This window comes from Ochlerotatus camptorhynchus, unplaced genomic scaffold, assembly GCF_037179485.1.
Source record: "Ochlerotatus camptorhynchus isolate MF236.1 unplaced genomic scaffold, CSIRO-AGI_Acam_v1.1 ptg000284l, whole genome shotgun sequence".
Taxonomy (NCBI): domain Eukaryota; kingdom Metazoa; phylum Arthropoda; class Insecta; order Diptera; family Culicidae; genus Ochlerotatus; species Ochlerotatus camptorhynchus.
This window is the reverse complement of record NW_027040773.1, coordinates 7,427,338-7,443,502: the sequence shown is the minus strand read 5'-3', so window position 1 is coordinate 7,443,502 and position 16,165 is coordinate 7,427,338. Positions and strand designations below refer to the sequence as shown.

Here is a 16,165-nt window from a genome sequence, read left to right as displayed (position 1 = left end):
CACTTTAAACAGTCTGTATGGCTAAAATGTCAGAGTGTGGTTAAAAAATAAATAAATAAAAACTAGAGCAAAATAACTGTTTTTTACGAGCCACCCTAACTCAAATCAAGAAAATAGCCATTAATCGGCCAATTTAAGAGATACAAAAATGTGTTCTGAACAAAGTTGCTTGAAATTAGCTCAGCTATAACTTTGCCGAAAAATGTATTCCTTAATTTATTCAAACAAAAAAGCTAGATTTTTGATTTAAATGATAATAAGAACCACCCAAGAATTCATTGTCATAAAAATGAGGGCTAAGGGGAACAATGGGGGGGGGGGGGCTAATGAGGGCTCTAATGAACAATTTTGTAGAAGAGACTTTTAGTCAAAAGTTCCAATTTCAGGCTCAAAACATATCATTCCACCTAAATCTGCATTCTGGACCACTGGGCACTGTGCTGATTTCAAAGATCAAAATTTCTAATGAAAAGTAGGTAATTAAAAATTATTTTTAGGAAAAATATAATGATAATGATAGGGGTTTTGAAATGAAAAACATTGATTGTATTTGTTATCTATGGTTTCCGTATTGTAGATAGTTGGCACTTTTTTTGTTTTGAGTTATATTTTATTGAAGTTTTGGGTGTTCGCCTAAATTTTCAAGGAAAAATATTAAAAACACGGTCTCTGTCTGCAAACCATGAAAAGCATAAAAAACAAATAAAATCAATGTTTTCAATACATTGTTTAAGCAACTTGTATGCAATGTTGCTTATAACATTGGCCTTTGGTTACAATATTTGCAGCTTTTCATGAAATGTATTAGAACTTTAAACAATTTTTAATGTAAACTTATATGATATAATACGCTCCATTTATGTACATCATATTGAACAGAAATTTTTCACTCATGCTACTGAGAAACTAATCACCAATTCAACCTTTTCCAGGCGCATTCCCAACACGGAAACGTACACTCTGAGTAGTCTCTACCCGGACACGTTGTACTACTTCTGGCTGGCGGCTCGATCTCAACGTGGTGAAGGCGCGACTACGCCTCCAATTCCCGTTCGCACCAAGCAATACGGTAAGTTGAACGCACTCACCTTCTCTGACTACCTTCCACTAGAGGCAAAGTTTTGATTTTTGTTGAAGATCTTAGACCTAAGAGTGTAAAGTCTGCAAAGGATGAAAAAAAAACATTCGAAACAGTATCCAAAAGAAGAAAATCTTCAAGATTATTTTTTTGTGAAAAGGGAACATACCAAAATCTAGCTAGTCTGAATTGTGCAGACTTGATGACATTGAACGCAAGAAAAAAAATGGAAAGAAAGTCAGACGACTTTCCGACTGCTACGCATAATCAGTTCATAGCAGTATTCAACGCCCAACGGATTTATCCTATCCAATTGTTATACTTACCCTTGCATTTCTCATCCCGATAATAAAAAAAAATCAGCTTCGTTCAGTTTCATTTCTTTCGTTTGGTTAAGTTCGAGTTTCTCGTGCGAATCGTGGAATCGTTCGAGCAAATGAATTTATTTTTCCTTTCCCATTTCGGCAATTTTCCCGAGAATGTGTGTGTGTGAGTGAGTGTGTGTGCATATCTTTTGTGAGCGAGAGTATGTGGGTGAGCGTGCGAAGAACCGGCTTGCTTGATTTGGTTTCATCCGTTCCGTTTTTTGGCAACATTCCATCAACCTTTCTGGACAACCGTATTATTATTCGTGACAGTTTGAATGTTTTATTATGGTGGCAATTGTTTTTCCTGATTTCTCTTTCGAAAGCTGCATGCCAGTACGTTTAAATGACATCGATGGCCGTCTTATTCTTTTACCCTTGATTTTCGTTTCTATTTTCATTGATTTTATTCGTTTGATGCTATTCCAGCTTCATTTTTCAGTTTGAATCTTTTGATTTGATCTTCTTTGGAGGATATATATTCCCTCTATTCTATCATATGTTTTGTTTTTCTTCACCGTATTATGCACCCCAAACTGCACTGATTGATGAGCACTGATTGTGTAAAGCACCTATTTCTCGTAATAAGTTCAATGCACCGTAGATAATATTTTTGAATATTGATAAAGTATCTAGGTAACCGAGAAAAAAAATATTACTCGTAAGTGCATCGGTTTTAAAGATCATTAAAAAATAAGGTGCTAGGGAAGCTTTTGATTCGAAATCATCGTTCCTTGTGTCTACTTCTGTTGCTGTTTAAGAATCCTATTTGTTAAGTAGAACTTTTGGTTAGTAAACATGTATGAGTTGTCGGCTTTAAGGTTTTATAGCGATTATGGTGGAGTAAAGCAATTCTGAATTGAGTAATTCAAGGAAGCTTTGAAAAAAAAAAAATGCTCCGAGACATCTTTCTATGGCAACCGAAATCTTTAAAAAATTGCACAATTGAGAGTGGCTTTATACATATAATAAATAAAATTAATGCCAGAAGGAACTACGCATTATTTAAGGTATACTGTTAAGATTTATTGTTTTATTTTTTTCAACTTTATAAAAAAAAAACAGAATCCAATTATCCTAATATAATCTGCCCAGTTGCGGCTTTTGATGCCAACATTTACCTATCATATAATTTTGTGGGTAACAGAGTAACAAATACATTAGGGCTTAGATCTAATTTTCGGCCAACAAACCGCACATAAATTCTCTTTTTCAAATAGATGTTTACACAAAATGGAATGTTTTTACTTCAGATTCTATTTCTAAATGTACCTTGCCATATGTAGGGTAAGCACTTCACCCTACCGAACAGAAAACATCAAATGTATCTCTGATTTCGTTAACTAATCAATTATATGCTTGGTATGGTACTGTAGTTCAAAAGCTGTACCACAACGCCATAAAGCTCTAACACAGAGCATAAAGAGTCACAAATTGTGTTTATTTTGTTAAAAATACAACACTGTTTCTTGATCCCTAATTCGGCCCAATGGTTTCAATTTTGTACAAACACATATAAACGTCATTAGATGACTTCGTCATACGAATGTAGGCAAAAATTAAATGAAAATATTTATTCGCTTGAAATGCTTCTTTTATTTTTGAAAACAATTAGTGTTAATATTCATACTTCACGCTCTTAAAGGCTTTGTGTAGTAGCTTTTGAACTAAGGTATCATACCAAACGTATTGAAATCATAGATATATTTCTGCATAATAGGATGAAAATGGGCGATTAGGGCAAGTACGTTCAAGTGAATTATGAATTTTTCACGCAGATCTTGTGTTTTTTTTTTAATAAACATTTGTTTTCGGCGCTTAACTGCGATGGAAATTATGAATCGGATACACTCGTTCTTCTCCGATTTGCATGAAAATTTGCATAATTGGGCAATGATTCACATTTTTGCTAAAATTTAGTCATTTTGGATCTTGTGAAATTTTCCAAATGGCGTCTTTGAAATTTTTCAAAAATGTAAGAACGAAACGGCATTTCTGATCGAAATGACGTCTGAGGCAAACTTGTACAGAAAAATAATTTTGCTCTGGGAAAAATATTTTTAGTAATTTCAAGTGAAAAAAAAAAACAATGTAAAAACCTAAAAACCAGAATGTCTTTATTTGATTGTTGTTTTTTTCTTTTCTTTTTTATAAAAGGTCATGAAAAATGTCAAGTTTTGAAATGGATGGAATTATGGAGTCTCAAAAATTGAAAAGGTTGTCATATAAAAACTTTTTGCTAACACGTTTTCCATGTAATTTATACTCCGAAATCAATGTTTGAGACCAGTCTGGAAATGCTTTCGACAACTTGGGGCTTTAGGTAGTGATGAAAAGTCACTAGAACTATTTCACAGCCACAGACAGTAATGAGCAATGGCGGGCGCACACTTTTGGCCTGCAGATTTGAAGACATACTTCAAATCTCCGCGTACATCGTACGGGTTAGGAAAAAGGTGTGCGTTTGACTTTGTACTGTCGCATTAATGGCCCTCAGCTCATTTTCATCCTCTATTCAATTTTCATACTGCCGTACTCTAATGGAACTATCCACCTACCCTCTTCTAAGGCCATTCTCTAGCTAATAAATTATCACACTAAAGCTTCATGTTAGATAGCTTTCCAACCAACTCTGAAAATCGTAAACTTCGCGTATGAAGTATAACATAAAAACACTTTGAATCTAAAGTATTTGTCAGATTCGGGTGGTTTGTTTACGGAAAAGTGATGAACAAGAAGGATGAAGGGTAAAGATATTGATGTAAGAATCAAATCGTGCACTTTCCTATTATCTGTTTTGATTTTGAAGATTGAGCGAAATAATGCCATAATCGTCAACGGCATGAATACATGAGTAACCAACGCCTAAAAGCCAATTTGTTTTCTTTTTTTAATCAAAACTAACCGGGCAAAGATATATCGGTCACCATGTGCTTCATTTATAAAAGCTGTGCACCAAAATGATTCACCGAATTGTTGAACGCCCTCCTATTACTGATCGCTGATATGAGTAAAATTGATCTGCAAACATCTAAGAAAAATGTTGATTCGATCAGTGCCCATATGTGGATTTAAATAATTAAAAAAATACATTTAAGCAAAATTGAAACAATGGACATATGGTCATATCAAACTTCCTTCAAGGAAACTGAAGAAACTTTTTAAGAAGTTCTAGGACTTCAGGAGTACCCAGAAAACTTCAGAGATGTCAAGAAACCATCTGAGAAGTCTGCAAAACTTAAAGTAGAAACTTTCAAAATAGCTATCTTTCAAGATCTCCAGAGAAGTTCAGAGATCATAAGATCATGCATTCAGACTTTTGGAGAAATTTTAAGATTTGTAGTTTTTGAGAGAGGATACTAAGGTCTAAGGTACATGATACACGGGAAAAAAAATCCTATCTCCGAAATGGAAAAAAAAAAACTCATGATTTCATGAACACAGCGTATTTTCATGTTATGAAAATACACCATGAATAATATTCATCATATCATGAGCAACTTTTGCGTAACGCAGCAAACATTCTCAACATCATGAATCATCCGAGTTGAAATCATGAGCTAAATTTATGGGTTTAACTTTTTATAAATAAATAAAATAAAGCATCAGACTGGATTCGAACCAAGAACCTTGATATTACTAAACCCATACTTTGACTACTAGACTATCAGTACTTGTATGACAAAAGGCGTATAAGAGATACATATACAATGTGGTTTATGAACACGGTTTGCCAAATACGTGTAACGCTTGTAGCGGTCTTGATTCCACTGCATTATGAAATCATGAATTTCCAAGACGAAATCATGAATTATTGTTACCATTTCATGGGATGGCATGTTTTTTTCATTTCATGAAAATGGAATCGGATTTATTTCCGTGAAAAATAATATAAATTCAGGGCTGCACCATGAGATTCACAAATTTGTTGGTAGGTATGAAAACTTCCATGCATTTCTGGGAAGCGCAGAGAGCTGTTGTTCCATTATTTTCAGTGAGTTAACTGCAGAAATTTTCAAGTCGAGAATTTATAAAATATTCCGAGAATTTCAGCATTAAAGTCTTCAAAGATGTTCCATGAATGACAGAAAAATGGTTGGGAAGTAAGAGAAATTTCTTGTAAATTTAGGAAACTTCAAAATTGTGAAGCGCCCAAACATAGCGTTTCCACGTTTCACTCGAGCGGACGTTTCTTCCAACTGTAAAAGTCTAAGTTTATAATAAGAAAATTGCTCCCTAAATGATAATTTATGCTAAGGTTGTGTTCGTCCGCACCTGGCTAACCTCGAATAAAGCAACTCATCAGAACAACTGCACCGATTCTTCAAACTTCGAAACCTTTTATGCATGAATTGGCTACTTAGTTAGCCGCCAGTATGTATAAAACGATACAGATGGATTAAGAAAGCATATAGACTTTCTTCATGGTGTCTACTTTTCACATGAACGGATGCTCCCCGTGGTAGGAACGGTCCTGTACGATGTTTTGTTTACTTTGAGCTTTCGCGAAGCACCGCACACCAAGCCAGCGCACTTCGCTGACGACGCGGTAGCAACTGTTTGAAAACAACTGACCCTGAAATCGGCGACTTTTTCACTGCTGCTGTTGTCGAGAGTGTATTTTCTTCTACCCTATGGCGGTCTATTACTGGTTAATTTCCCATTCGGATTAATGTTGGAATTTAAGGCCTTTCCCTCATAGGGAAAATGACGACTTCGGCATGACAGACTATTTTCGGCAACTCAAATTGAATCGCTAATTTCATTAGATTTTCTCACGTAAACACTTCCCTGAATGCATTTAAACGATTCTTTAGACTTTCAACTTCAATTTGATTATATTTTAATACTAAAAAAAGCAATCAAGCAGGGTTTTATTGAAATGAAACACACGCACTACAAAATGCTGCTGATTTCAAGTTGCCACAGCTGTTTAACACGCAGCTCAAATAGAAAGGTCGCCGAATAAAAAGGTGTTGCCCACAATAGTCGCTCTCACTAGAGAAGTTTGGAGCTTTGTAAAAGCGTTTCAAAACAGTTTTTGACAATTATTTCGACTGAAATTGTTAGAGCAGCTGACAGCAAAAGATTGTAAACAAACCAGTACTGCATATGTGTGCTTTCCTGAGAGAAAAAGGCTATAGAAAGATGGTCGCTGCTTAGGTTGCCGAGAATACGTAAATTCCCCTACTTAACCAGCTTGAGAATAATATCGAAGAGATCCTTCTCAAGGATAAATATGCGCTGCTAATTAATCTCTATTTTCTAAATTTTAACTGGATCTTCCTATTATGGTCCTAACTCCTACTGATCTGAAAGACCTTTGTTAAGTCCCTATTTTGTACTGTTAATAAACTTATTCAGTCGAACATACTGTTATTCGACTTTATCATATGCGTTAGGAAGTTTTATCATGTTGTTTTGAAATATAATCGTTGCTGAATATTTGGTTAACTGACCTATGTTAACTGTGTGTTTAGTTAAGCGATTAAATTCTTGTTGTAATTGAAATTATACTGAAATACTGTATATAACCATTACGATTAAATCCCAATAAGGATTGATGTTAGGATTTCGGGTTGTTGCAATACAACTAAAACTCCAAGCAAGTCCAGAAAAGGTCAGGGTGCACAGGTAAAAGTTCTAAATTTTAATTGTGATGTAAACTTGTATTTCATTTCACGCAACCGAGCAAATTGTAAACAATGCTGTTAACAAAGATGGGCTTTTGTATACAATATTTGCTACTTTGCATGAAATGTCTCAGAACTTTACATGATATATAATGTAAACTTATATCATATGTGACGCTCCATTTATGTGCATCATATTGAACATAGATTTACACTACTTTTTCGAACTGTGTATGATATAGATTTTAAAGGAATTCCCATTAGCTTCAGCCAACAATTCCAAAACTGTTCAATGAACTTCAGAAAATTTGCGGGAACTTTTAAAAACTATTATGAAATTCAGGGAACCCTAGAGATCTTTAGAACAGTTCCATTAACTTCCGGGAATCACCGAAAACTTGAAAAATATAGAAGAATTTGTAATTTTATTTCGGTTGATCACAGTTTCATCATCGTCAACGTTTTGATCGAGGGAATGAGATCTTCATCAGCGCTAGTTTTAGATTAAGGTCGTAAAACTTTTTGAACTGAACGAAAGACGGCATAACTGTATGCCCCCTGCGAAAGTCCATGCCCAAAGACCTAAACGTCGGACATAAAACATCGTAGTGATTAGATTAGTATTTTTAAGTTTTATGGTGAGCTGCTTGCAAACAAGCTTAGCCTAGATCAGCTAGAGGGAACTAAATTGTATAAATTCTCAAATTTAAATTTTAGTCACTCCTTAAAGGAAGCGCATGATGGTCGGGCGCACATATGAAAAATCATTGAGTAACCAGCTCTTAATTTACTATGACAGTACTGCGTACAATTTGTGCAAGTGCACGATCTCCCATCGGAAGAGACCCGACTGCAATCTAGCGTTGTTGATTGGAAAATGTTAAACGTGTCATCCGGGAAAAGATGTGGTCAAGTACAGTCAACTTTCGCTGGTTAGGCTAAACATGTAGCCCACTTAGTGAAAGACTTTCGTTAGTTGGGCTGAGCTGTCAAGCTGAAAATTGATTGAGGGATACACCGATTGTTTATTATCATCACAATCCTTTAGAAAGTATCCAAATTTTTCATACATGAGCCCCTCGAACAAGAAATAGCACTGTCAAAAATGACGTTTGACTTCGATTGAGGGGGGCTACAGCCCAACTAACGGGAGCCCAACTAAAACGTAGCCCACCTAAACATAGCCCAACGAGCGAAATTTTACTGTATTGGAATGATGAGTATTATTAATTGAAACACAACAGTTGTTAAATGTAATACCACGTAGAAGTTTCTGGCATTGATTTGAAACCACCACCAGTTGTACAGTTCAATGTGTATTTACCTTAAGCCGCTATTGTTTATAAACTTATCTAATTTTGGCTTCTCAGATACCCATTTTAGCGCTTTAGTTCCCCATTCTAATTTTGTTGTGTTTTGTTTCTTTTCTTTTCATTTTCATTTCATCCCTTGTGTGATTTTGCGTTTTGAATTTCTATCATCATATTGTAATAATCAAAATCACAATCGAAAATCCACCGAAAATAATTCGACCCACATTGAAAAATCGTAGTACCTGGTGCACCACCACGTAATATAACAGTTGAAGCCACCAGTCCGACGACGATCAACGTTTCCTGGCTGCCCCCGCCAGTGGAGCGCTCGAACGGTGCCATAGTGTACTATAAAGTGTTTTTCGTCGAGGACAACCGCTCCGATACTGACGCAACCGTGACCACCCTCAACTCCACCAGCATCGTGCTGGACGAGCTGAAACGCTGGACCGAGTACAAGGTCTGGGTACTCGCCGGGACCACCGTGGGCGACGGGCCCCGGTCCTACCCGGTCACTGTTAGAACCCACGAAGACGGTACGTATTGCACTGATTACCTTTATCCCTCTCTCTCTATTGGAACCTTTAGTTTCGGTACACTGACACTACTAATACAGTCAACACCCCACCAATCACCATCGGACACCACAACCGAAGACACCAACTCCAAACTAACTAATCTCAACTCCACCACCAGATGGATCACACTAACAATAAAACAACCAAGCCACCAACTAACCAAACTCAGTTTGTTTCCATAATTACAGATTACTAACCGATTTTTGTATTTTGAAGGTTTTTAATCAAACAAACTATTTTTGCTAACCATTTTTGCTACGAACTATTTTTATTTTTAATAAATAAGTCATACCCACAAACGCAGCGAGGATCTAACCGAATTTTGCATTTTGAATAGCTGCCCAAAATAGGATCCATTTTTTGTGCTATGTGCTTAATTTGTACCTTTTTGTGTCATCAACATTCTTTTCCGCCGTGACAACAGGAAACTTTTTGTGTAGATTTTTGCATATTTAATTTCCCACCACATACAAGAAACTCCCCGGGTGCCGATAGCAGCAATATTGTTCGTGCAGTGTAATAACATTCCGGAATGTATTTAATTTTTTTTTGTTTTGTTAAAAACCAAAAACAGTAACAACTAGGTTATTCCACAACGGAACCACCACAGCGTCGAATCGGAACTTTTACCACCGAGTGCCATCGTCCATCGTCGGGTTTCTCCATCTGTTTGGCAGTCGAACCGAAACCGCATGGCCGCGAGCGGAGGCGAGTAGTCACGGTTTTACAAATTTGGCATTTGTTTCGCACAAAAGGCAAAACAAGCGACAGCGAGAAAGAGAGAGAGCCGCATCATAATTAAGTGTGGTGCATTTTTCGTTCGGTTCCGAAATAGTTTTTTTTTTTTTTTGTATTGAATGGGAACATTTACGTCGCACCGACCGAACCGTTACTACTCGCGGATCCCGCGGAACCATGCCCAGGACGAATATTTTTTGATGTCCTATGTGTGCATATATATTCTTTTTTTTTCGTTAAAATATGACACTAAAACAAAAAACGTTGCTTCTCCACACGTACACGGCGAGCTCATCCAATGGAAAGTAAGTTTGATAGGAAAAAAAATGTATAACGTACCCAGATGTCGTGGGAAATGATTCATGTGCCCGGAATTGACTATTGTTTTGAATGTACTCTCATTACCATGAGAATGGTTCTAGTTAGCGATGATTTTTTTTTCGACATCACAAAAACATACTGCTTTGCTGCAAAATAAAGTTTTCATGTGTAATCGCCATTTTCCATGAATTTCAATTTACTCAAGTCTGTACATTTCACTTTCTGAATAGACCTGGTTGAGAGCAGTCATCCTTGGCTACTACGGTTTAATCTACGCCGAACGGAGAATTTGTGCCTACTGAAATTTTTCCTTGACCAATCGTAGGATGGTCATTAAACCGGGAAAATTGGGAATTAATCGGGATTCGAAAATAATCGGAAGATGACCGGCTGATTTTATCCTGAATTTATATTGAACGAATTCTAATAACGGTGGATGTAGTTCTTACTCTGCCTTTTTTTTTAACTCTTTATTTGTTCCAGCCTTAATTGTTATGATATTTATCTAAGTGTTTTTACATTGTTCCTGCATTGGCAATTCAGTATTTTAAACAGGTTTCCTATACCTGGATGTCAGTATAACAATTTACATCTTAAAACTAAAAACTAACACTAAATCTAACCTAAGTATAAAGGGAATTAATCGTTGCAATTGAGGATTGCAACGATTTTTGCCTGAAATTATCAATTATTTTGTTGGGCATTTGTTCTAAAGTCTCAACATTCAAAATTCTATGTACCTCGGTAGTACTGTACCAGGGAGGCAACTTCAAAATCATCTTCAGAACTTTGTTTTGAATCCTTTGAAGTGTTTTTCCTGGTCGTGCAACAACTAGACCATATTGGCACAGCTTAAAGCATGGCCGGTCTAAAAACTTGTTTAAATATTAGAAGTTTATTCGTCAGGCAAAGTTTGGATTTCCTGTTTATAAGAGGATACAAACATTTTATATATTTGTTACATTTGGCTTGAATGTCCTCAATGTGATCTTAAAAAGTTAATTTTTGGTCAAGTATTAATCCAAGATATTTCACTTGGTTTGATCAGGAAATTGGAACTCCGTTCATAGTGACTATGTGACTACTACTAGGTTTCAAAAACGAAGCTCTAGGCTCATGTGGAAATATTACAAGTTGAGTTTTGGAAGCGTTGGAAGAAATCTTCCATTTTTGTAAATAAGAAGAGAAAATATCTAAACTTTTCTGCAGTCTGCTGCAAATAACACGAAGACTTCTTCCTTTAGCGGAAATGCCTGTGTCATCAGCGAACAAAGAGTTGTGGCAACTCTGAGGCAAATCAGGGAGGTCCGAAGTGAAAATGTTATACAATATAGGCCCAAGAATGCTACCCTGCGGAACTCCTGCTCTGACAGGTTTCAAAATTTGTTAATTTGCCTGCAGAGTTCTGTTAATTAAATTATTTTGAAATAATTTCATAATATAAAGTGGAAAATTAAACTTTTTCAATTTAGCAATCAAACCTTCATGCCAAACACTGTCGAATGCTTTTTCTATGTCTAGTAGAGCAACTCCAGTTGAGTAGCTTTTAGATTTGTTTGAACGAATTAAATTGGTTACTCTGAAATCCAAACTGCTCATCTGCAAAAACCGAGTTCGTTTTGATGTGAAGCATCATTCTATTCAAAATTATTTTTTCAAAAAGTTTACTTATTGAAGAAATCAAACTTATTGGACGAAAGCTAGTTGCTTCTCAAGTAACAATTCAAGCTGAATTGTAAGAACAAAAGTTGATTATTGGTTGATTTAAGGTGTACGAAGCTGATTAACACCAGGCTGAATATACAGTTGATTAGTAGTGCATGAAGCGAACTGTATCCCCGTAATTCAACCTCAGTAAGTTAGCTGATATAAAGACTGAACAAGACTTATTTAAGCTTAATACTACTCCACAAACCAGCAATGCGCTACAAATATTCTGATAGCCTGATAGAATAATATGAATTTATTGTAAAATATTGTTAAATGTCGTCAGTCTCACTTCTTGCATTTCCGACATTTTAGTTATTCAAAATTCACTGCCTACCTTTCTAATCCCATACAGCACCAGCAGTAGAGACAAGGAAGAAGAGCTTTCTAAGAATAGCTCCACCTAGAAGTGGACTGTGACGACGTCGAAAGTATTGACATTAGTATTCCTGTGTTTTGTCTGTTCACCACTTTATATTGCACTTAATTTTCATACCGCATTTCAAAAATAGAATTCAATTATAGCACTAAAACATCGAAATACATCGTGCACTTATGTCCACATTGTGTTTACTGCACTTGAAATGAGAGGAATGTTTTACTGTCACAATGTTTTGTTTACAATTCTGCATTGCTGTATAATACTCTTGCGGTTGCTATTATTCAACTTAATTTTGACGTGCTTCATGTTAATGAGCATACCTTCTGCCTCAAATATGCTTATGTGGTCGAGTGGGTAAAGTTGACGACTGTGAATCAGCGACTGCCGGTTCGAATCCCGAAATGTAAATGTAATTTTTAGACATATAATAACAATTTAAATATGTAAATCCAATTAGTCAGTTAGTGTTTTCTAAAGCAGTCTCATAAAAAAAATATAAAATATGAGAAGCGGTCTTCCATTATATATATATTTTTTTAATAAAGAATGAAGGCAGAACAAGGGTTGGAAAAGACTGTTGGTTAATGCCTTAAAAGCTTATAATTTAGATTGCTGTTAAGCTTTGGGCTGATTAAAATCACCAGATTTAGATGGTTAAAAGCTGAACAAAGGTTAAATCGGTCTACGTACAACAATTATTCAAACTAAACCTGAATTAAAATCGTTGAAAGAACACTTCTTAAGCATCAATTTGTTACCTGGGTTCAGCTGGATTTTTCCATTGATTAGAAAAGTATGCCAAAATGAAAACATCTGTTAAATAATTTTACCAAGAAAGACGAGGAACCCTTTGGGAGTTTTTTGATGAGGATATAAAAAATTCCATCATCATCCCCTGGAACTTTCATATTTTGGAACTTTTTAGTTATTGATCTTACTTCGTCCAAATCAGTCCCCCAGGAATCATCAAAAATATTTTCCCTAGAGAAAATATTCAGATAATCCCGAGCAACCTGATTCTCAATAGGACTAGTAAGACCCAAACTGAAATTATGGGAATTTTAGAATTGCTTATCAAATTTCTGAGCATTTTCTGAATTTTTGATCAAAATTTTACCACCTTCTTTATAAGCTGGAATAGGCTTTTGAGGTTTTTTTTCAAAAACATTGTGAGTTTCCAAAAGGGTTTGGAACTCGGGTCTTATTTCGTAACGTTATTTTCAAAAGCTTTGTTCCTCAGGGCAGAGAATCGTTTTTTTTTCAAATCCCGCCAAATAACATTTATGGCAGGATCGCGTGCTCTTTGATATTGCCTCCTATGGACATTTTTCAGACGGGTGAAAAGGTGAAGATCATCGTATATTATAATTGAATCGAATTGAACCTCGCATTTTGGTACTGAGGCAGCTCTTGCTTCAACTACTATATTGAAGTAGTCATTGATTCAAGAGCATAATTAATTTCATCTTTGGTTTGCAAAGGAATGTTTGGATCGAAGTTATATTCCATAAATGTTCGATATTGCTCCCAAAAAGCTCTATGGTTATTGAAAGTAGAGCTGTTGGGAATAGAAATTATTTCTTGGGATGTCAAAAGTTTCTGGAAGTTGATCAAAACCAAAGTCAGCATGGGTATCCAATTGGCTACAAAGTTGATATGAATCAGTTAAGACCAAATCAATAGTTGAGGGATTTCTTAGAGGAGAAAAGCATGTTGGGCGGTTTGGATATTGAATATTATTATTATTTCTATTTAGGAGATTTTCAGCCGCAGGCTGGTTCATCTCCGCAGGATATTGAACAGTGTAATAACCTGCAGAACAATCATCAAACAGAATATTACCATTGGAATTGCTTTGAGCATTATTCCATGAGCGGTGTTTTGCATTAAACTGACCACACAGCAAAAAATAAATTTTAATATTACATCCAAGAGGATGCACTTCAATCATGTCGAAAATCTCATGAAAAATTACATTGCCATAAAAAAAACAAATGCAGTAAAAGCAGTGTAATTTCAGTTCCTGCATTGTATTAATGATAATTTTGTCCTTTTTGGTAAGTAAAATTGCACCATATTTTCGACACGATTAAAGTGCATGCACTTTGATGCGATATTAAAACTATTTGTTGCCGTGCAATCATGAGGATTTTAGACCTATGACGGGTAAGTTTCATATAGGCACTCTTGAGAAAATTCTTTTGCTGGCCTACGTATTGGAATTGCAAATAGGCAGCTATAAACGTAAGTTGTCCAAATTTTGTTTGGACAGAGACTCCCAAAGTTTCAAAAACTTTGGTTTCTAATGAAGAAAGAATTTGATGTTTGATTCGTCTTTGAACAATTATGGCAACGCCACCACATGGTCCACAACGATCATTTCTATAAATGAAATAATTTGCGTTCCTTTTAACGTTATGGTCAGTTATAACTGCAAATGCACTCTCAAAAAGTTAAATAGCTCGTCTTCATTATCTTTAAAAGATCGAGCATTCCAATTCAAAATATTTAATGATTTAAAATCCATTACTGAATTTCAAAGTCATGACAATATTGTTTGCAAATGTTACTGCCGCCACAGTGGAGAAAAAAGAGAGACATGGCCATTTTCGACGAAACTATTGAGTGTAGCATTTTGATGTCTTCTAGAATGTTTCTTCACTTTTTAAATACTTTTGGTAAATTTTTTTGACACACTAAGATAAAAAATTACTTTTTTATGTCTTGTTAAAATTGATGATCACCGATGGAAACTATGTAGATGAAGACATTTTATAAAACTTTGTGTAAGATGTCGATTTTCCATCTCTCAAGTGGACGAAGATATAGAGTGAAAATGGAATACAAACGGTACCCAGGTAACAATTTGCTGCTGAACAAGTGTTGTTCAATCGATTTTAATTCAGCCTTAGTTTGAATAATTGTTGTACATAGACCACGTTAACCTTTGTTCAGCTCTTAAACATCTAAATATGGTGATTTTAATCAGCCAAAAACTTAACAGTTATATAAATTATAAGCTTTTTAAGGCATTTAATAACAGTCTTTTCCAACCCTTGTTCAGCCTTATAGTTTTATTTAGAACAAAAAATTGAAGACCGCTTCATATATTTTTATGGGACTGCAACAACAAGGTGCTGACTAACTAATTGGCTTTACATAATTATATTGTTATTATAAGTCTAAAAATTACTTGTGCATTTCGGGATTCGAACCGGCAGTTGCTGATTCACAGGCATGAATCATACCTACTGGACCATTTAAACATATGTGTGGCAAAAGGTATGATCATTAACATGAAACACGTCAAATTTAAATTGAATAACAGCAACCGGAAGAGTAACGGCGCCGGTGGTGTAGTGGTAAGCGTGATTACCTCTCACCCCAGCAGGCCTGGGTTCAATCCCAGTCGGCGCCGCCGGGATGTTCTGAGGCATAACATCTCTGATCACGCCTTCCTTCGGATGGGAAGTAAAGCCGTTGGTCCCCGGTTCATGAGTTGATGGGTCGATAGGTAGGGTCCAGGGTGTGGGAGCTGCCTTCCTGGCACGTCGGTAGCATTGGTGCTCAGCACGGGAAACAAGATCGACGGAAAAAATAAACCAAAGAAAAAAAAAAAAAAAAACCGGAAGTGTATTATATAGCAATGCAGAATTGTAAACAACAACTGGTGACAGTAAACCATTCCTCTAATTTTCAAGTGCAGTTAACACAATGCTTCCGACGTCGTTGTAGCCCACTTCTACCTGAAGCTATTCCTAAAAAGCTCCTCTACCTTGTCTCTACTGCTGCAACTGCTTGGAATTAGAAAGGTAGGCAGTGAATTTAGAAGAACTTAAATGCCGGAAATGCAACGAGTGACACTGACTACATTTAACAAATCAGGCTATCAAAATATTTGTAGTGCATTGCTGATTTTTGGAGTAGTGTTAAGCTAAAATAAGGCTTGTTCAATCTTTAGATCAGCTAACTTATTGAGGTTGAATTATGGGTATACAATTAGCTTCACACACTACTAATCAACTGTATATTCAGCCTGCTGTTAATGAG

At 35.8% G+C, this 16,165-nt stretch overlaps 1 protein-coding gene across 10 annotated transcripts in view; it reads left to right on the top strand.

The window, feature by feature from the left end:
- Positions 1–16,165, top strand: part of Lar (tyrosine-protein phosphatase Lar) — a 571,867-nt gene that overhangs the window by 476,512 nt on the left and 79,190 nt on the right. For 8 of the 10 annotated variants that reach the window (XM_065228155.1, XM_065228154.1, XM_065228160.1 and 5 more), the window contains 2 exons: positions 933–1,069; positions 8,629–8,925. In XM_065228155.1, coding sequence (XP_065084227.1) covers positions 933–1,069; positions 8,629–8,925 — 434 coding nt within the window. The remainder of the gene's footprint in view (positions 1–932; positions 1,070–8,628; positions 8,926–16,165) is intronic. The other 2 variants (XM_065228162.1, XM_065228161.1) reach the window with 1 other exon arrangement.